The following is a 21281-nucleotide window of genomic DNA, read 5'->3' on the forward strand; positions in this document are numbered from 1 at the left end:
TAAGTGGTTTTTTTTTTTTGAAAATGATGATTCAAAGGCAGACTTGTAGGCTTGTATCTCTTCACAAGATAGAAGGCAAATGCAGCCTCTGAAGGGAATTGTTCTAATTATTGCCTAAAAAAGTAGTTATACAACTACATTCAAGGACATAAGACAAAGCACTACTTTAAAACTAGAATGACTGAACAGTTAGGTGAAAAACATAGCTGAGATAGGAAAGGGAAATGGACTTAAGAATAATTTTAATTGAGACAATAATCCATCAGTCCTAGATGCTTCTGTTAACTGAATATCTTGAATCACATTGTCTCCTTTTTTACCTTCCACAATGTCTTCACTGAAATCTCAAAGCAGCATTCTCACAGAACTAAATAATAGTTATCATTTTGTTAGGATTCAAAATTTCAATCCAGTAGCCATCAGGATCTTGAATAAATGCCAGGCCTTTCATTTTACCTGTAAAACAAAATGATTTTCATTACTGAAAAGACTTAAAAAAAAAAACCTTAAAAATTTAAAACACATTTTTTATTAATTCAAATTTTAATTTGCATTTTAGTTAATTACATTGTTTTGTTTATAGTTTTAACTTCAAAAAATTCTATTGTCGGTGTTGCCCAGATGCACGATTTTCAGAATGACATTTTATCTTCTCCACATAGCTGTAAACCAACTCTCCTGAAATAAACTGTGGGACTGGCTGCATCTTGTAAGTATCAGGTATTTATTTCACCTGCACAGTATCACTTCGTGCTACTAGCTGAGTAGTCAAAGAAATTGTCTTATTTTAAAGGGGATAAATAGATAGCTGCTCAAGGGAGGAGGCAGCATGGCTTATCTACACAGCCAAAGGACCCAGATGCTTAGGTCATACACTATTCTATGTAACCCAAGCTCTGCCAATCAGATTCTTTCTCCCAGGAATTCAAAACTGGGATTGAGAGGTTAGTAGGTCTAGTAGTAGAGTTCTTTGCTTAAATGGAAAAATGTGACCTCAGAAATTTATTTTGGTACCAAGATGCTGAAGTAGTTTGACTCCTATCTCTGGCTCCTTTCTTCAAGATCAACCCCAGAGGAACACAGATTAAAAAAACAGGAAAAAAAAAAGTACAATGCCCCTGACGTGATAGTTGGGGAGAGGAATGGTGGGGGTGGGGTAGTGACTGTTTTAACCTCCTTTGTGTGGAAGGGGGTACTTTTGGCTGGAGCACAAGGCAGTCCATCATGGCTGTGGGAGAATAAACAGGAGTTTTGTTAGTTTGGCTCTTGCTTCTCCCAGTGCCTTGGGCATTAGCACCTACTCCCACAGGGTGGGGGGTTGAAACTACTGGTTCGAATGTCCTCAGGAGTAGATAAGGGCAGAAAGACAGGTGGGTACCAACTGATCTCCCAGAGATTTCACTTTCCCCACAACCAGGATGAGGGAAAGACAATCCCAGAAGTGTCTCCTACTAATACTACTACTCCATCAGGGACAAAGCGGGGAAAAGGATCTGACTTCAGAATGTGAAGTATTTGTTTAACTCTTATTTTCTCTCTCTGCTCAGCACATCTCCCTGAGATCATGTGGATTTTTAAGGACTGAGGTCTGGCCTTCCCCCATTCACACTGCCTGATGTTTGGAATAGCTAATGGTTTCAGTTTCAAAAAAAAACAAACAAAAAACCTCTGAGACCAAAATAATGAGAATTTGAGGAATATAACTATAAAACAAACAATGGATTATACATTCAAACAGAAGAACAAATATTAGATCAATGGGGACCAAGAACTGTTAAAACATGTAAAAGCAATGAGGAATATTCAATATGACCAATATGAAACAAGAACAAGAAAATATTAAGGGAGCCCAGCAAAAATTCAGTATCAAAATGATAATAGCTGAAATTAATAACATAATAGATGAGAATACAGAAGATAAATATAAGAACAGATACATCTGAGGAAAAATTAGCTAACTGGTACGCCAGTTTGAAGAAATCTCCCAGAAGGAAGGCATGGACAAAGAAATAACAAATATAAAAAGCCTCTAGAACAAAACAGAAGAAACTATACGAAGGAACACAAATCAGATTTTTCAGCAGCAACAGTGGATGGGAAAAATAAGACAATATAGTTGTACTTTCAAGACTGAAGGAAAATAAACCTAAGATTTTATAGTCAACAAAACTGTCATTCATATGTATAAAGGCATGGTTCTGGGACATACAGAGCTTCAAGAGTTTTGCCTCACAAACCCTTTAAAAACAGTTTTGGTTGAGGTACTTAATAAAGGGACAGAAAAATCTGAAAGATGCTGCAAGAGATCTATGGAGAAAAAATATATACCTTGATATATTTATTATCTTAAAAAAAAAAGCCAAAGCCAAAGAAAAAGGAAAAATAAATCAATAATATCCCAGCCTGAGTAATAGTAACATAATGGAGGTAGAGGGGAGCAAGTTCTTTCCTTACTAGGGAGAAGGATATTTGGATATCAAATCTCCTAATTGAAAAAAAAAAGACTGAAATGAAACACTGAAATATTTCAAATGAAAATTAAATAATAAATTATGGTGGCAAAAACAGATCTAAATAAAATAATTATAATACATGTAAATCCAACAAAATCCAGATATATACTATGTCAAGCAATATATCTAAAACTGAAGGACACACAAAGGTTGAAAAAGGATGAAAAAAAAAATCAGGAAATTATTAACTGAAGAGACTTGGTGTAGTTACATTAACAGCAGATGAAACAGACTTTAAGGAACTTACTTTTTTGGGTGGTTAGATATACCCGAGAGAGTGAAAGCTGGTGGTCACTGAGAGAATGGTAGGGTCAAGGGGTGGAGAGAGAGCCTAGGTCCTTGATAGCTCTCTAGATCCTGTGACTAGTCCCATGTGAAGCCACCCTAGGTGCTGCCTTTCAGTTCCCTGAGATAACTAGGTATTCTTCCAATCATTTCCCTTCTTTCCTTAAGCTGGTTGGAGTAGAATTCCAAGTTACTTGCAACCAAAAGGATTTTACTACAACAGTACCCTCTGTGGGTGCTTAGTACATGTTATATAACTAAACAGAGGCCTGAAGAAAACAAGTAGCAGACTCACCATCATCAGGTTTCTTCACAAATTTGACTCCCAGTTCTTCAAATCTTTTACAAGCACCGTGAACATCAGGAACAGCAATTCCAATGTGACCTTAGGTAACCACCCCCAAAACAAGGCAGAGAGAAAGAAGGAAAAATTACAACAGGGTACCCATGTGCCACAAGTGGCTTCCAAAACTAGTTTATTTCAAAACGTAAGGCATCTGAAAACAGACTGAATCAAGTTGGTTCAAAACCTATAATATATTAAAGAACAAGAATCTAACTGGCTGGGTATAATAAATTAATTAGTTGCTCTGAATTATAAATTATTTAACATAGCCCAATACTGGCTCATAAATAGTTTGATCTGTTAAGAATAACCTACAACACAAAAGAGTAACCATTTACTCATGCTTAATAGGCTTATTATTGATACTGACTACATAGCAGCCAATTTAAATTGGTAATACTGTTGTTTTGATTGAGAGATTTTAGATCAAGGCAGAAGTGTATGCTGGCAGAAATCAGGATTATTATTAACCATCATTTTTGGTTTTTTGTTTCTTAAAACATCTACTGGAAATATAATACTGAGACTGAAAAGTAAAATCATTGTGAGAGAGTAAATGTAAAAAGTTTAGACTGAGATGATGAAATTAAACAACTCCTAAATATAATTATTTGTGGAAAATAAAAATAACCATACTCCTAACAAATTGATTATACTTAATGTTTTAGATTGCTTACAATCATAAATAGGTACACAATGGAAAAATCACACAAATCCATGTTTATTACACACAAATAGGCAAACATACCAAATCCCCGAGGGTCTGAATTGCCACTGTGGTAACTCTGGGTCTCATCATCTTCAGTGCCCCAATTGCTACAAAAGGAGGGAAAACATAATTACAAGTGACCTGGAGAACAGATATTCTGAAAAGAAAGCTGCAACAATCTTTGAAATCTTTCCATGTATATATGCTACTTAATATACTTGGTCTAATCTCTGTTACTGTAAATATTAAGTTTTCAACTACAGAAAGAGCAAATGGGCAAAGAATGACTAAGGAGACAATAAAACCAGGCATCTGGATAAGAACAATAATTATAATAATAGCAACGATCATTTCTTGTGCTAAGTACTTTATATTTCCTTAAGTCCTCAGAACAGCTCCAAGGGCTAGATCTGAGTATCTCCATTTTATAAATGAGACTGCCACTTAGGGAGGTGATATAACTTGTTTAGGGTCGCAGAGCCATTGTCAGAGCCAAGACTCATGTCTAGGTCTTTCTGATTCCAGGGCTGTTTTGAATCGGGACACATTAAATCACACACCCTGAAACAAATGCTCTTTTGGTATTTTTTAGCAGGTGCACAGAAACAACATAAAGAATAAAAAAGAAAGAAGGGGAATGCCAATTTCAACAAAAATGCTGAAATTATGAAGACCTTACTTATAGTACCTAAACATTCATTAGCTACCGTTTGACAAATATCTTGCCATTTCAGTCTTATATTCTCTATCTAAAAGGCAAATGATCTTACTTGCCCTACCTATGCCACAAGAACAATACAAAGACCATAAGATCCATATAAAATACTCAAACATATTGTTACAAGTTGAAAGTGATTAGGTAGACCTGGTTTGAATTAAGCTGATAAGAAAAGAAAAAAAGTTTAAAAAAAATAAGCTTCAAAAAAATGTAGAGTATATAAAAAAAATAAAAACTCATACTCACTGTGTCAGTTCAAGTGTAGCTTTTCTGGAGAATGCCCATGCTACTCTTTCATCTTTATCTTTTGGGATGTCATTTTTATCCTCATAAGCCAAGAAATAGAGTGAAAATTTCATAGTGGGAAAATCTAATTTTTGGAGTAGTCTGAAATTAAACAACAAGTCTGAATCAATTAACAATAGGAAAAGCTGATTCATACTAAAATCAACATAACAATATTCAAGTTCTACTAAGAATAAGAGCTGTACATGGTGAGGCTATTTTAATAGAAAAAGCAAGGAAAATCAATAAAAAAAAGTCATTTAAAAAAATTTATTCGTCTGTATATATCAGTGAAATAAAATTTTTTTAAAAACGGAAATTTTGTAATTCATCAATTCTTCAAATATAATGAAATTTAGTTGGATTTATGGTACTTGCTTATAAATGGCAAAAGGTATCTTCAAAAGAAAATTTTATTTATTTTTAGTGAAAAATAGAACACATCACATCTTATTGTTCTTTCAGCTATACGGCATTGAGTTAAAGAAAAATAAATTTATTGAGTTCTTACTATGCCAAAACTCCTAGGAAACTGAGGATAGGTGTTAAGACAGAAGGACAGATTAATATCACAAAAGACATGAATGGCAACAATAAAGTGGTTACAGTATCAAATACTGCAGAAAGGTCAGACAGGATTAAGTCTGAGAAGAGGTGAGCAGATATGGAAAGGTCCTGTGAGGGCAGTTTCAGCAGCATGCGACAGCAGAAGCTGGAGAATGGGAGGTGAGCAAGTGAAAGAGTAAGTGGTGGTCTACCTGTACAGATGGTCATGATGACGGGAAGGACAGCAAGAGAGCGGAGGGCAAGAATTATCCTAGAATAGAGAAGACTTAAGGTTTTTTGCAGGTTGAGGGGAAAGAGCAGTGGAAAAGGAGAGACTGATCATGAGAGTGCGTGATGAATTACTCGTCCTGAGGTTCTGAGGAAGATTCATTGAAGTCGTGGCCTCTAAACTCAGTTTAAAGAGTGTAAGATTATTTTGCAAGGAGTAGGGTAGAATGAGGATACACACAATACAATTTTCTTTAGATTGTGGAGGATTAAATGCTCAAACATGACCTCATTCAAAATCAACAAGAGGGAATCGTTGCAGCGTAGCAAATGGAAAGTTTCTAGAGTTCTGTTCCAAATCTTTTACTTATTACTGTCATGTAATATGCCTTGGCCCACTAAGAGCTAGGCACTGACTCATCACAAATAAGATTTACTCTAACATGTTTATAATGACGTATCAAACACCTCAAATACTCCAATTCTGAAAACTATCTCCGCACCTACCAAAGCAGACGGACCAATCGGATGGGAACTGGAACACTTGAACCTGTTTTAACTTGCTTTTCTCAGCTCAGCAGTTGTACCCTAGTTGGGGGCTCTTTAAAAACAAGGTCAACATTGGAGTCGATCAAACCTGGATTCAAATTCCAGCTCTGCCATATGCCCACTGTGGAATCTGGGGTCATTAAGTTAATGTCTTTAAGCTTTGGTTTCTTCCTTCCATGTAAAATAGGGATATAAGCTATCTCATAAACCTACTGTGAAGACAACGAAATGAGATATAAAGTGCCTGGCAAATAGCACGTGTTCAGTAAATCTGGTTTCATTCTGCCCTTTAAATATGTCATAAATACATGCAAAACTACTTTTTCTGGAAAGAATTATAGGAAACTGTTAACAGCAGTTATCTTTAAAGAGAAGGACTGGGGGAGGGAAGCTGTCACTTTTCACTTTGTATTTCTCAGAATTGGTCAGATTTTCTAACATAGATATATACTGTATTACTTGAAGTTTTCTCTCAATGTCAACGGAGGTTATCTAGGCAGTAAATTAAAGATCGTTTTATTCTTTATGTATCTATATTACCAAAAACAAATTAAAACCCTCATGTTATTTAGGGAAACAAATCAAGAAAAATAAATATGTCTTAAAGATTATAAGATCAGTGAATATTACCTATTCAGCAAAAGAGAACACATCCTATAAAAATGGAATAGATGGGCCAGTTTACCTAAAACTTAGAAAATGAATGAGTTTACCTAAAACTCATTCATTTTCTAAGTATTGTGTCTTAATAGCTATATCTTTTCTGAAGTAAACAAGAAGCTAAAAGTGGCCATAACATCAAAACAGTCTGGACACATTAAGGATTTAACTGGCAGCTCTTAGAAAGAAGGGAGTCAAAGAAAATGCAAGTATTGGTGTCATGTTGCCCAGTGAGCCTGGCTGGGATAGAGGAGAGGAACCTGACAGAAGCCCTGGTCAGTCAAGCCTAGTCCCAGACTCCTGGCCAAAAGGACTTTTGTGACCTTTGAAGCAAACTTGAATCCATTTTTACAATGGATCTGAAAACATTCCCTATATTTGCAAAGCTATGTATTTAAACATTATAGGCACCAATAAACAGTTTACTTACGTCATTCCAAGAATTCTAGTATAAAAATCCAACGACTTCTTAGGATCCTTAATTCGCAGCATGGTCTGCTGCAAGAGAAAATCCTAAAGGGAAACAGTATATATTAAACACCTTTAACTTTTACTACTTGCTACCAACACTAATTTTGCTTACTGTAACAAAATACCAACAGTCCACCATTGTAACACACTGTTTAAGAAGAAAGAAATTTTGTCCCCCTCAGTCCATCATGGCTTTATTATTATTAAATACCTGTGTTCAGTCCATAAAGGCTATGCTCAAATCCAGGTACCTTAGTCACAGAGTTCTTTTGTTTGTTTGTTTGTTTGTTTGTTTTTTCTTTTCTGTGCCAAGTGCTGTAAAACAAGTTCAACAACCCTGTTTATCCTATCCCTATCCTTATCCTATCCTATCCCTATACCTATCCTACAGTCTTTCTAAGAAGCAATTTGGATCTGAAGAGTCTTAAAGAGTTCATACTCATCGATCAAAATGTTGCCCTTCTAAAAATCTATCTAAGGAAATAATTAGAAACTTGGACAAAGATTTATGTATAAAGACATTCACCACAACATTTACACAGTAACTACGGTCCAGACACTGTTCTAAATGATTTACAGAAATTAACTTATATAATCTTCACAACTACTCTATGAGATAAGTATCATACCATCCCCATTTTACTGCTGAGAAAGTAAGTGGCAGAGAAAAAACTTCGGTCCAAACAGTTTGGTTCCAAAGTCCTTGCTTTCAACCACCTTGCTAAACTACCTCTAACAATGAAGAAATAGATAAATTATGACACAGGCATAACAGAATGTATGAAGACATTTAAAATGCTGCTTTAGAAGCACTTGGACATGCCCATGGTATATGACATACACGTTATATGTCAATTTTATCTCAATAAAGCTGGAAAAAATAGTTTAAAAAATGGAAAGATACACCATTTTTCTGACTGAGAAGACTTAACATGATTACTTCTAAGAAAACACAAAAATAATATAAACTCTAAAACCATTTTTAACTTTTAAAAAGGAGTCTATACATGGCAAAAAGATTAAAAGTATATTCAATGTTAGTGGAGTTATTCATAAAAAATAGAGGTGTGTAAATCCTTTGTTGCCAAAGTATTATTTGGACGATATAAAAAAACAAGCAGGGCTTGCTTTTTATAAAATGATCAAGTTATTCTATGCTCAGATAACAGTTTTCTTTTTATCACCAAAATATTCTGCTAACTCCCTGTAACAGAATACCTCTGCTACTTTTGATACACACTTGAATGATCTTGGAAAAAAGTTCCTTTCTTTAAAAGTTTCTAAAAATCACTGTTTATTGCTATGGTTCTAAAATATTGTTTGAAATAAATATATCTTGCATTTAAAAAAGACTTAAGTTGATGTCTTGTCTCATGAGACAGTTCTTAACTTTGTCTTTCACTTATTATGCTCTAAATTCAGAATAATAAAAATGTCTTTTATGCTCAAAGTATCTTTGGGTTTTCTGGGATGATTACAAGGTAACAAAGATTTGCTCCTTTGCCTTATAAAAAGGAAGAATGATAGAAATAATCAGTCATTTGTGAGGGTCGGGGTGGGCAATCTCCAAATCTAATTAATTTAAAACTACTGTGAGAAAATTTTAAAGGTACAATCAGGGATACTTCTAGTACATGTACTATGTGCCTACAATGTAATCCTGACAAAACTATAAAAAGTGGAGCAGGGAGTGAACCAAAGGGTCAAAGTCAAGGTCCCTTTGAGCACCTCTTAAATGGATTTTCTGGTATAAGATGTGAACTCAGGTAAAGCTTCATTTTTTACCTATGGATGGCCAATTGCTCCAGCACCATTTGTTGAAAAATCTGTCCTTTCTCCACTGAATTGCTTTTGCATCTTTGTGAAAAATCTGTTGGGTTTATTAGTGTGAGTCTATTTCTGGGTTCTCTATTCTTTTCCACTGATCTATGTCTATCTCTCTGTCAATACCATGGAGTAATGATTACTGCAGCTATATAGTGAGTCTTAAAATCAGGTAGACTGATTCCTTCCACCCTATTCTTTTCAAGATTTAGTTATTCTACTCTCTTTGCCTTCCACATAAATTTTAGAATAACCTTGACTATATCTAAAAAAAAAGGTTTGATAGGGACTGTGTTAAACATGTATACCAGTTTGTGGAGAATTAACATCTTTGCTATGCTGAGTCTTCCAATCATGAACACAGTATGTCTCTCCATTATTTAGATTTTGATTCCCTTTATCAATGCTGTATGATTTTCAGCATACAAATTCTGTACATGTTTGATAGATTTATACCTAGATATTTAATTTTGTTGAGCAACTGTAAATGGTATTGTATTTTTAATCTTAGTGCTCATGTGTTCTTTGCTAATATATAGAAATCCAATTGATTTTTGTATGTTTATCTTGTATTCTGCAATCTTGCTGAACTCACTAGTTCGAGGTTTTTTAGACTCCTTAAGATTCCTATGTAGACAATCATGTCATCTGCAAATAGGGACAGTTTTATTTCTTTCTTCCAATCTGCCTGACTGTTATTTCCTTTTTTGCTTTACTGTACCAGCTGGAACTTCCAGCACTACGTCAAATAAGAGTGGTGAGAGCAAACTTGCCTTGTTCCCCCAAATTAAGGAGAAAGCATCACCATTTAGTATAATGTTAGCTCTTAAGTTTTTCATAGATGCTCTTTATCAAGTTGAGGAAGTTCCCTCCCATTCCTATTTTTTCTGAAAAAACAAGTGTTTAAATCATGGTGTTGAATTTTGTCATGTGATATTTCTTCTTTAGCCTCCTAATATGGTGAGTTACTGTGATTTTTTAAAATATTGAACCAGCCTTGCATACCTGGAGTAAACCCCACTTGATCATGGTATGTGATTCTTTTTATATACCACTGAATTCTATTTGCTAATATTTTGTTAAGGATTTTTACATCCATACTTATGAAAGATATTGGTCTGTAATATCGCTTTTTTTTTTGTACTGTCTTCACCTGGTTTTGATATCAGGGTAGTATGACAGCTTTATAAAATGAATAAAAGTGTTCCTTCCTCTTCAATTTTCTTGAAGGGATTGTGTAGAATTGATGTTAATTCTTCCTTAATGTTTGGAAGAATGCTCCAGTGAAATCATCTGGAACTGGAGATATTTTTTAAAAAAGATTATTATGAATTCAATTTCCTTATGTTATAGAGCTGTTCAAATTATTTATTTCATATGGGTAAGTTATGGTAGTTGGTGTTTTTCAAGGAATTGGTCCATTTCATGTAAATTGTCAAATTTAGGTATGTAGAATTGTTTTCAGTATTCCCTTATCACCCTTCTCTTGTCTGCAGTCTGTAGTGGTATCCCCTATTTCATTCCTGATATTGGTAATTCGTGTCTTCTCTCTTTTCTTGTCAGTCTTGATACAAGTTTGTTAATTCTGTTGGTTTTTTTCAAAGAACCAGCTGTTTCACTGATTTTTTTCTAATTTGTTTTAAATTTCATTGATTTCTGCTCTTTATTATTTCCTTCCTTCTGCTTGCTTTGGGTTATTCTGCTCTTCTTTTTCTAGGTTCTTGAGGAGGAAACAAATTCTTGATTTAAGACATTTCCTATTTTCTAATATATGCATTTGATACTATACATTTCCCTCTTAGCACTCTTAGCTGAGATGCTTTTTACATTTTCATCCAGTTCAATGTAATTTTTAAAATTTCCCTTGAGACTTCCTCTTGATCCATGGATTATTTAGAAATGTGTTATTTAGTTTCCAAGTTTTTAGAGATTTTCCTGTTATGTTTCTGCTACTGATGTCTAGTTTGATTCTATTGTGGTTGAACATGCTCTATATAATTTCATTTATTTCAAGTTTGTTGAAGTTAGTTTTAGGGCCCATGATATGGTCTACCTTGGTATATCTTCTGTGGGTATTTGAAAAAAAACTGTACAGGCATAGCTCGGTAATATCATGGGTTTGCCACCACTGCAACAAAGCAAAGATCACAATAAAGAGTCACACAGGGACTTCACTTGTGGTCCAGTGGTTAAGACTCCGTGTTCCCAATGCAGGGGGTTCAATCCCTGGTCAGGGAACTAGATTCTGCATGCTGCAACTAAGAGCCCGCATGACGCAACTCAAGGAGCCCGCATGCTGCAACGAAGATCCTATGTGCCGCAATTAAGACCCGGCGCAGCCAAATAAATAAATATGAAAAAAAAAAAAAAGTCACACAAATTTTTTGGTTTCCCAGTGCATGTATGTTTACTCTCTACTGTAGTCTATTAAGTGTGCAATATTACTATGTCTAAAAAAATGTACATACCTCAATTAAAAATACTTTATTGCTAAAAAATGCTAACCATCATGTGAGCCTTCAGTGAGTTGTAAAGGTTACTGATCACAGATCACCATAACAAATATAATAGTGGAAGTTTGAAATATTGCAAGAATTACTAAAATGTGACAGAATCAAGCAAATGCTGTTGGAAAAATAGCACCAACAGACTTGTTTCATGCACGGTTGCAACAAACCTTCAATTTGTAAAAAAACCTAATATCTACAAAGTGCAATAAAAACAAGGTATGCCTGTATTCAGCTGTTACTGGCTGGAATGTTCTATAAATCTTGATCAGATCTTGTTTATTGATGGTGTTGCTGAGTTTGTCTATATCCTTGCTATTTTCTGTCTAGTTCAGTCAATTGTTGAGAGAGGAGCATAGTCTCCAACTAAAACTGTGGATTTGTCTATTTTTCCTTCCATATATCAGTCTTTGGTTCACATATTTTTGCAGTTCTATTGTTTGATGCACACACATTTAGGATTGCTATATCTTCTTAGTCAATGGACCCTTTTATCATTATATAATGTACTTCTCTATGATAACTGTCTTTGCCCTAGAGTCTACTGCATTTGAAACAATATAGCCACTCCTGCTTTCTTTTGATTAATGTTTATATATGTTTTTCCATCCTTTTAGTTGCCTCTGTCATCACATTTGAAGTGAGTTTCGTGTAGACAGCATATAGGTGGGGCATGTTTTTACTTTTCTTTCAGTTTTATTAAGATATAATTGACATACAGTATTATATAAGGTTAAGGTATACAGCACGACTTCAACTTACATATGTTGAGAAATGATTATCACAAATTTAGTTAACACCCATCACCTCACATATAGATAACTTGGGGCATGCTTTTAAATCCACTCCACCAATGTCTGTCTTAATTGGTATATTTACATCTAATGTAATTATTGAAATATTAGGGCTTAAATTGGCCATTTTATTTTTGTTTTGTTTTCTGTTTGTCCTTTCTTTTTATCTTTGCCTTCTTGTGGGTCACTGGAATTTTTTTTTATAATTCCATTTTGATTTATCTATAGTGTTTTTGCATACACTCCTTGCATAGCTTTTTTTTCTGTGTGTGTGTGTGTGTGTGTGTGTGTGTGTGTGTATACCGCCATGTTATTCCTAGGGTCTCAAGGTCCCTAGCCAGTCTGCCATTCTCTCTGCTTTTCAGAGTCCTGTTTTTGTTTTATCTAAGCACAGCTCATTTTATTGCATTTCACTTTGTTGCAGTTCACAGGTATTTTTTTTTGTTTTTTGTTTTTTTTTTTACAAAGTGAAGGTTTGTGGCAATCCTGTGTCCAGCAAGTCTGTCAGTGCCATTTTTCCAAGAGCATTTGCTCACTTTATGTCTCTGTGTCACATTTTGGTAATTCTCACAATATTTCAGACTTTTTCATTGTATTTGTTATGGTGATATGTGATCAGTGATCTTTGATAACAGTATTGTAATCGTTTGGGGGTGCCATGAACCATGCCCACATAAGATGACAAACTTAATTGATAAATGTGGGTGTTCTGACTGCTCCACTGATAGACCATTGCCCCATCTCTCTCCCTCTCCTCGGACCTCTCTATTCCCTGAGACACAATATTGAAATTAGGTCAATTAATAACCCTACAATGGCCTCTAAGTGTTCAGGTGAAAGGAAGAGTTGCATGTCTCTCACTTTAAATCAAATGCTAGAAATGATTAAGCTTAGTGAGTAAGGTGTGTCAAATGCTGAGACAGGCTGAAAGCTAGGCCTCTTGCACCAGTTAGCCAAATTGTGAAAGCAGAGGAAAAGTTCTTGAAGGAAATGAAAAATGCTCTTCCAGTGAACACACAAATGATAAGAAAGCAAAACAGCCTTATTGCTGATATGGAGAAAGTTTTAGTGGTCTGGATAGAAGAGCAAACCAGCCACAACATTCCCTCAAGCCAAAGCCTGATCCAGAGCAAGGCCCTAACTCTCTTCAATTCTAGAAGGCTGTGAGAAGTGAGGAAGCTGCAGAAGAAAATTTTGAAGTTAGCAGTGGTTGGTTCATGAGGTTTAAGGAAAGAAGCCAGCTCCATAACATAAAAATACAAGGTGAAGCAAAATACAAGGTGAAGCTGCAAGTGCTGATGTAGAAGCTGCAGCAAGTTATCCAAATAGCTAAGATAATGAATGAAGGTGGCAACACTAAACAACAGATTTTCAATGTGGATGAAATAGCCTTATATTAGAAGAAGATATCACCTAGGACTTTCATAGTTACAGAGAAGTCAATGCCTTCAAAGCTTCAAAGGACAGGCTGATTCTCTCGTTAGGAGCTAATACGCTGATAACTTGAAGTTGAAGCCAATGCTCATTACCATTCTGAAAATCATAGGGTTTTTAAGAATTATGCTGGGGACTTCCCTGGTGGTGCAGTGGTTAAGAATCCGCCTGCCAATGCAGGGGATACGGGTTTGATCCCTGGTCTGGGAAGATCCCACATGTCGCGGAGCAACTAAGCCCATGCGCCACAAGTACTGAGCCTGCGCTCTAGAGACTGCGAGCCACAACTGCTGAGCCTGCATGCCACAACTACTGAAGCCCACGTGCCTAGAGCCCGTGCTCTGCAACAAGAGAAGCCACCGCAATGAGAAGCCTGTGCACCGCAATGAAGAGTAGCCCCGCTCACCGCAACTAGAGAAAGCCTGCGCACAGCAACGAAGACCCACCACAGCCAAAAATAAATAAATAAATTTATTTATTAAAAAAAAAAAAAAGCTACAACAGTGGCAAAAAAGTTGCTTGACTTTGTGTTCTACCTTTCAAATTCTCTTTCTAGTGATGAAGACACTCATTTCTCTAGAACTGTTACTAAGGAGCTTTACATATTAAATCTTACTCAGAATCAAAATCAAAATCTCCATTGCCTCTATCACCTTCCATCTTCAGAAAAGGGAAGTTTCAATCTTGAAGCCCATACCTCTAACCTCAGCTCTGGTTTTACATCTCCATCCAGTCTACTCAACATTTCCACCTGAGTCAAAATATCAAATTAATCACAGCCCAAATAAATACTCCCTCCTACATCACCAACAGGGAATGCCTCTAGAATCTGACTTGGGTGTCAGCCCAAGTCAGACCCCTGAAGTCTTCTCAGATTCCTTCCTCGCCACTCCCTCTGTAATCCAATCCAAGTGTCCCATCAACCTGACTGCTCAAGTCCCTCTGGAATCTTTCTCCTTGCGTTTCCAAAGATCACTACTACCTTGCTCATGTCCTCACTACTTCCTGCCTAGACAACTGTCAAAGCCTGCCTGGTCTCTCTGCTTCTTGCAGGCTAACCTAAATGCAATCCAGAGTGATCTTCCTATAATGGTACCAGACTGATCTTTCTATAACAAAAACCCAACTGTGTCATTTCTGGGTTAAAAATCAATCCTTCAGGCACTTCTCTGGTGGCTCAGTGGTTAAGAGTACGCCTGCCAATGCAGGGGACACAGGTTCGAGCCCTGGTTCGGGAAGATCCCACATGCCACGGAGCGGCCAGGCCCGTGCGCCACAACTACTGATCCTGCGCTCTGGAGCCCGGGAGCCACAACGGGAGAGGCTGCCGCAGTGAGAGGCCCGTGTGCCACGGCGAAGAGTGGCCCCTGCTCGCCACAGCTGGAGAGGGCCCACGCACAGCAACGAAGACCCAACGCAGCCAAAAATAAATAAATAAATAAATAAATAAAATCTATTTTTTTAAAAAAAAGATGTTAAAAAAAAAAAATCAATCCTTCAGTGGTACCTCACAACTTTTAGAAGAAAGTCCCCAAAGCAAACACATACAGTTGCTACATACTTCTCTAACTTCATCTTTTATTACCACTCCACTAAACTGGTCATCTTAAATGGTTTTGATTTCATACCTTTATCAGTTAAAAAAAAAGAGCATGCCCCACCATAAATGTATATATATTTTAACTGTATACACATAGAAATATGCTAATAAAACATATATTTTAAAAAAACATATTTACCAAACAGAAATCTTCACAGGATGAGAAAAACAAATGAACCAAGTGGGAATGTTCATATTTTCTTTGAGCATCTCAATGACTGTTTTATGTACCTTCCCCTTAACTCCTATTGCCTACAACTTCAGTCTCATTGTATACCTGTAGGTCCCTGCATCAGCTCTCTGATGTCACTGTGCTTTTATATATACTACGGTTCTCTCTGCCGAGAACAGTCATTCATCCATCTGGCCATTGTCCTTCTTCCTTCCTTGCCATTCTTTCTTCCCTCAACCCCTGCCCGCAACTCTACCTAGCTACTTCCTTTGATTTGGTAAAACCCAGCTTAAGTGTCACCAACACTGAAAGTTTTCCCTGACCTCATCATTTACCACTCAGATGGGAAGGGACTCCAAATAATTTTATCAAAGGACACTGATGGAGACAGTAAAAAGAATGTATTTCAGGAGATCACTACTTGGGAAAAGAAGCACTTGGCCTTTGAAGAAAGTTAGCTAAGACAGCCCAGGAGGTGGTGCAGCTGTACATTCTTTGGTCTGCCTTTATGACAAAGATGCAAATAATCAACAAACAAGTTGCCTTTCTATCACTGCTGTTCTCTTCTTTCCAAACCAGGCCCTCATCACTTTTCTCACCTTCTGGAAGAGCCTTTTAGGTATTCTCATCACCTCCAGCCTTGGATCCCTCCAATCTATTCTATAGAATGATTTGAATCCCTCAGTGATTCCCCACTAACTATATAAAATTTGATTTTCTTAGAAGTAACATTCTAAGCTCTCTCCATGATCTGGCTCCAACCTACCATTCTAGTCTTCTCCACCACTGCTCCACCACTTAGATAATTTGAACTTGAACCAAAAACAAGGTAACTCATTTTTCCAGAACATGCTCCACATTGCATCTTTCTGCCTTCTCACCACATTTTTGCTCAGATGTTTTCTCCACCTAGAATGCCCTCCCACGTAACCATCTCCCATGTGATGTTGGGACCCCATCCATCTTTCAAGGCCTAGACTCACCCCCACCTTCTGCTTGACGCATTCCCTGTAATCCACAGTCGAAATACAACCTTGAATTGTATTGCTTTTCATAGTTTAGAGATCATAGATACATTTTATCCTTATAGCAGCTTTGTTTACACCCCGCTAAGATCACTATAGCCAATGACAGAATTGGGGATTCAAACGTAGGTCTTCAGCCTCCAAATACCCTGTGTATACATCATACCACAGATGCCACCTTTGAAAATCTCTACTTTCTGCGCTCCCACAGTGCTTTATAATTTCAAAAGCACATAATCCCAGTTCCATCTTATGTTAGAGTTGGTGTATGTTTGGTGAAGGGAGGAACTTCATCTTGTTCATCTGAATGTCCCCCAAGGTACCTACCATGCTCTTTACATATAGCAGATGATCAGTGATCAGACTGAATTAATTCAGTTAGGTTTTCTATTTTCCTTCATGTCAAGTTCCAAAATTACTGCTGTAGTCAGTACTCCAGAAGCACAATAGGGAGTGTGGGCTCCTCGCTAGGCAAATTACTCAACACCTCTATGCCACTGTCTACTTATATATAAAATGGAGATAATTATGCCTTCTTCACAGGGTTGTTGTGAGGATTAAATTAAGTAATGTACTTAAAATAACAAACCGGGGCCTGGCACACTCAATATATACCAGCTGCTATTACATACTCCATTTTATGTCCCCCATATGGTGCTTCTAGGGTGCAAAACGACTAATCTCAAAAAATAATTACTGGGACTTCCCTGGCGGTCCAGTGGTTAAGACTCCATACTCTCAATGCAGGGGCACAGGTTTGATCCCTGGTCAGGGAACTAAGATCATGCATGCCACATGGCGTGGCAAAAAAAAAAAATACTTCAAATCAAGAGAAATTGACATAAATTAAGAGTGTGTAGGACTTCCATGGTGGCACAGTGGTTAAGAATCCGCCTGCCAATACAGGGAACACGGGTTCGAGCCCTGGTCCGGAAGATCCCACATGCCGCAAAGCAACTAAGCCCGTGAGTCACAACTACTGAGCCTCTGCTCTAGAGCTGGCGAGCCACAACTACTGAGCTTGCGAGCCACAACTACTGAAGCTCGCACGCCTACAGCCCGTGCTCCGCAACAAGAGAAGCCACTGCAATGAGAAGCCCGTGCACCGCAACAAAGAGTAGCCCCCACTCTCGGCAACAAGAGAAAGCCCGCGTGCAACAACGCAGCCAAAAAAAAAAGGTGTAAATTAAGAATGCAAAGAATTGTACTCAATCAATTTTATCAAGCTCTCCTTGAAATCTTTTTTTTTTAATAGTCCAGTACATAAAATGCCCAGTTACCTGGGAAATTAATTTACACTGAATAACTCAATCTATATTATGTGAAATAACGAGGTATTAACATTTAAGAGTATAAAAAATAAGATTAAGTGTGAGAGGAAATGTATATATTTACTTCTTCCCTCTTAATTTTGCAGTGACTAACATTTTTCCTAAGCTAAGTACTACCAGGTGCTAGTCAAAGGATTTAGCAATTAGAAGTGTCTGACTCTTCACCCTGAAGGCAAAGAGCAAGAGGGACTAAAGTCACCGACCGGTCTTAGAGGTCTGTACAAAGCACATACTCAAACTTCAAGGAATTTAGAGCTTCCCCAGTCAAATGAATACATACTAAGGCGTTTTCTGACAGCGATGGGTATACTGGAACACTGGAGTAAACCCCCGGAGCGGCTGCCCTGTCTGATCTTGACAACGCCCGGAGGCACCACACCTGAGTGAGTTACAGTGGCTCTCAGTACAGACATGTTAAGCAAGCTGAGGGATGAGAGCCTTCATATGCAACTGGTCATTCCTCTTACTGGGTCTCAGCTGCAGTGAGAGGGTCAGTGAAGGAATTTCCAAGATTCCCTTCGGATCTAAGCTCCATGATTCTGCCATCTCTCCTGGGGCCACCGAGCACAGGGAGGGCGTAAGTGTGGCCGTGAGCAACCGGAAAGGCCAACCCAAAGGGAAATTCTGGGCGCGGCTAAAGTCAGGAGCTATCAGGTTGGTTTGGAGGAGTTAAACGCGGAGCCAGGACAGTTATAGAAAAATGATCCCGGCTGGGAGGAGCTGGCCCGTAGAGCTTCGAACGTAGACTGGAGTTCAGAAACTTCTTTTCTTACCCGCCACCTCTTTTGACCTGGGGAACACGCACACCCACAGACAAGGGCTCTGACCCTGGGTTAGCCATGGTTTCCTGTTACCGTCCCAAATCAAGCAAGTTAAAGCAACCAGGATCGCAGTCTTTCAAACAACTTGAAGAAACGGACCCTCTCCAGATCCCCCACTGGACACCACTGGCCCTCTTCCCAGCCCACTCCGATCCGCCCAAGGCGGGCGGAGCTGCAGTGGTGGTAGGATGGGGTTCGAATCCAGAGTTCGAAATCATCCAGCCCAAGCGAGGGCTGGTTGAGCCCGAGGGACTGCTCCCTCCTGGGGTCCCAGTCGCGCCACGCAGGGCGGGCCCCGACTCTGGAGAATTAGGTTCTGCGCCCACCTTGGTGCTGGGGTCCGGGTCGGAGCAGCAGCCGAGGGCGGCCTCGTCGGTAAGGCCGCCGGACGCGGGCTGCGGTTCTGCCATGGCCGCACTGCTGTATCGCGAACGAAGGTCCCCAGGAACGCAGCAACCACCCTCACTCTGCCGGCCACGAAGCTCCCTTTACCGGCGCCGGCGAGACGGCACCACGGGGTGGGCGGCCGCTGAATTCCAGCCAATTGCTGCGCGGAGAGCAAGTTGGCTGTCTGCTGATTGGGTCCCAGTGAGTCAGCGCCTCCGGCCACAGCGCTCTACACCCAAGACTACAATTCCCAAGGTGCCTTGCGTATGATGGAGGGCACCTTGAGGTTAAAAAAAAAAAATCCAAACCTGCCAGCTTGAAAGCGCGTTTCTCTCTGTTGCTTGATGACCTAATCTTGTTTCTGTTTAGCTGTTAAAGTTCAGTAACCACCCATACCTCAGGGCTGCAACGTGGTAGGAAATACGAATCTGATGGAAAGAGAATTGGGAGTTATAATTTTTCAATTATAAGGATCCAAAACTATTTTCTCACTTTAAGCAGCACAGGATAATTAAAACAACTCTGACTTAGCCAGAAACCTAGGTTCAAGCTTTGGTTCCACTGTTTATTAGCTCTAGAAGCTTGGAGTAATTAATGAACCTTCTCTGAGCTTCCTTGCAGGATTTTGGTGAGGATCAAACGAGATTTAAGTTATGGTTTCACTGCTTACCTAAATGTCCCTAACTTACAGTGAGTTTTACGTTAATTTTGCTAAGGCACATATTTTAGTTGTGTTCATTGGAAAACTTAGTCATCACTGTGTTCTTTGATGACGGGCACATAGTAGATTCTCAATAAATACTTCCTGTTGTTGAAAGACTAAATGATCATGATCACTGTAAACATAATTTAGGAAAGGACTTTATATTAATAAATGAATGAGGAATGAGATTTGACAGTGTTTTTAAGTGAATAGGATGGTCTATATAAATTAGTAGAAAGATGGATGGATGTCAGGAATTTGGGTTTCAGGGAGTTGGGCAAAATGGGAATTTGTTGGCTCACTCAATCAAACTGAAGCAGGGCAGGGAGGCATCTGGCACCAGGCATCTAGCACCAGGCACCTGGCCACCACCAAGATGTCTCCATCTCTCATCTCAGCTTCTTTCTTCATCTCAGCTTCATTTTGTCAGACATAACTGCTCCACTAGTCTAGAAACCTGGAGCTCTCAGCCTCTCACCAGAGAGAGAGTGAACCTCTTCCCTGAATTCCAATTTTGATAAAATCCAGGGAGGAGCCTCTGTTGGCCTAGACTAGGACCTGTGCTTACTCCTGTGGTCAGGGCACAGTGATTGACAGCCTGGATTAGAACAACCTGCTTGGAATCGGGGGGCAAAGCAGTTCCCCAAAAGAAGAGGGAAGCTGTTCTTATAAGCAGAGAGTTCCTGCGCAAACTGAAGCATAGAGTTTCAACAGAAATTTTGTGCACACCTGGTACTAACTTATTGAGGGATATCTTGTCAAAACTCAATGTACTACAACTACAGAACTTGGACGTGGAGATAGACCTTAAAGCTGCTAAACCAAGGAATTGAGGCAATACACTAACCCTCAACACACTGTGCATTACCACTGAATTTTTGCATAGGAAACCCAGACAAAAGAAATTTGTCTGAAACATTTTATTGAAAAGACGTCGCAAGCTGTGTTTTTCCTCTAACCCCTCTGGTGAACTTCCCAGAATATATGAGATAAACCATGTAAATGGATAGGAAGACTCAATATCATAAAATACTGATTCATTTACAAATTAATACATTAATGTAATGCAATTCCAATAAAAATCCTGATGGGTTTTTCGATGAACTGAATAAGCTGATTGTGGATTCTGATTTTAGAGCCCCAAATAGACAAGACACATTTGAAGAATAAATAAGGGGAGTTCCCTGGTGGTCTAGTGGTTAGAATTTGGCACTTTCACGGCTGTGGCCCCGGTTCAATCCCTGGTTGGGGAGCTGAGATCCCGCAAACTGCAGAGCAAGGCCAAAAAAAAAAAAAAAAGAAAAAAAGTAGGGGAACCTACCCATCCAAGACAGTAAGACAATGTGGCAATGGCACTGGTATAGATCAATAAA

At 38.4% G+C, this 21281-nt stretch overlaps 1 protein-coding gene across 1 annotated transcript; it reads right to left on the minus strand.

Moving 5' to 3' along the window:
• Positions 1 to 225: 225 nt before the first annotated feature.
• GLO1 (glyoxalase I) lies at positions 226 to 19324 on the minus strand. The gene is made up of 6 exons (XM_068557662.1): positions 19145 to 19324; positions 7270 to 7352; positions 4818 to 4958; positions 3893 to 3960; positions 3094 to 3183; positions 226 to 456 (listed from the first exon to the last, which is right to left on the minus strand). The coding sequence occupies exons 1-6, from the start codon at positions 19226 to 19228 to the stop codon at positions 368 to 370; spliced, it is 555 nt and encodes a 184-aa protein (XP_068413763.1). The 5' UTR covers positions 19229 to 19324; the 3' UTR covers positions 226 to 367.
• Between the last annotated feature and the right edge of the window lie 1957 nt (positions 19325 to 21281).

This window comes from Eschrichtius robustus, chromosome 12, assembly GCF_028021215.1.
Source record: "Eschrichtius robustus isolate mEscRob2 chromosome 12, mEscRob2.pri, whole genome shotgun sequence".
In the NCBI taxonomy this organism is placed as follows: domain Eukaryota; kingdom Metazoa; phylum Chordata; class Mammalia; order Artiodactyla; family Eschrichtiidae; genus Eschrichtius; species Eschrichtius robustus.

Coding starts and splice junctions, on each gene's coding strand:
- GLO1 (XM_068557662.1), bottom strand. CDS start 19,228: ATGGCAGAACCGCAGCCCGCGTCCGGCGGCCTTACCGACGAGGCCGCC. Junction 3,961..4,817: donor GCTACACTTGAACTGACACA/GTGAGTATGAGT, acceptor CTCCTTTTGTAG/CAATTGGGGCACTGAAGATG. Junction 3,184..3,892: donor TTCAGACCCTCGGGGATTTG/GTATGTTTGCCT, acceptor TGGTTACCTAAG/GTCACATTGGAATTGCTGTT.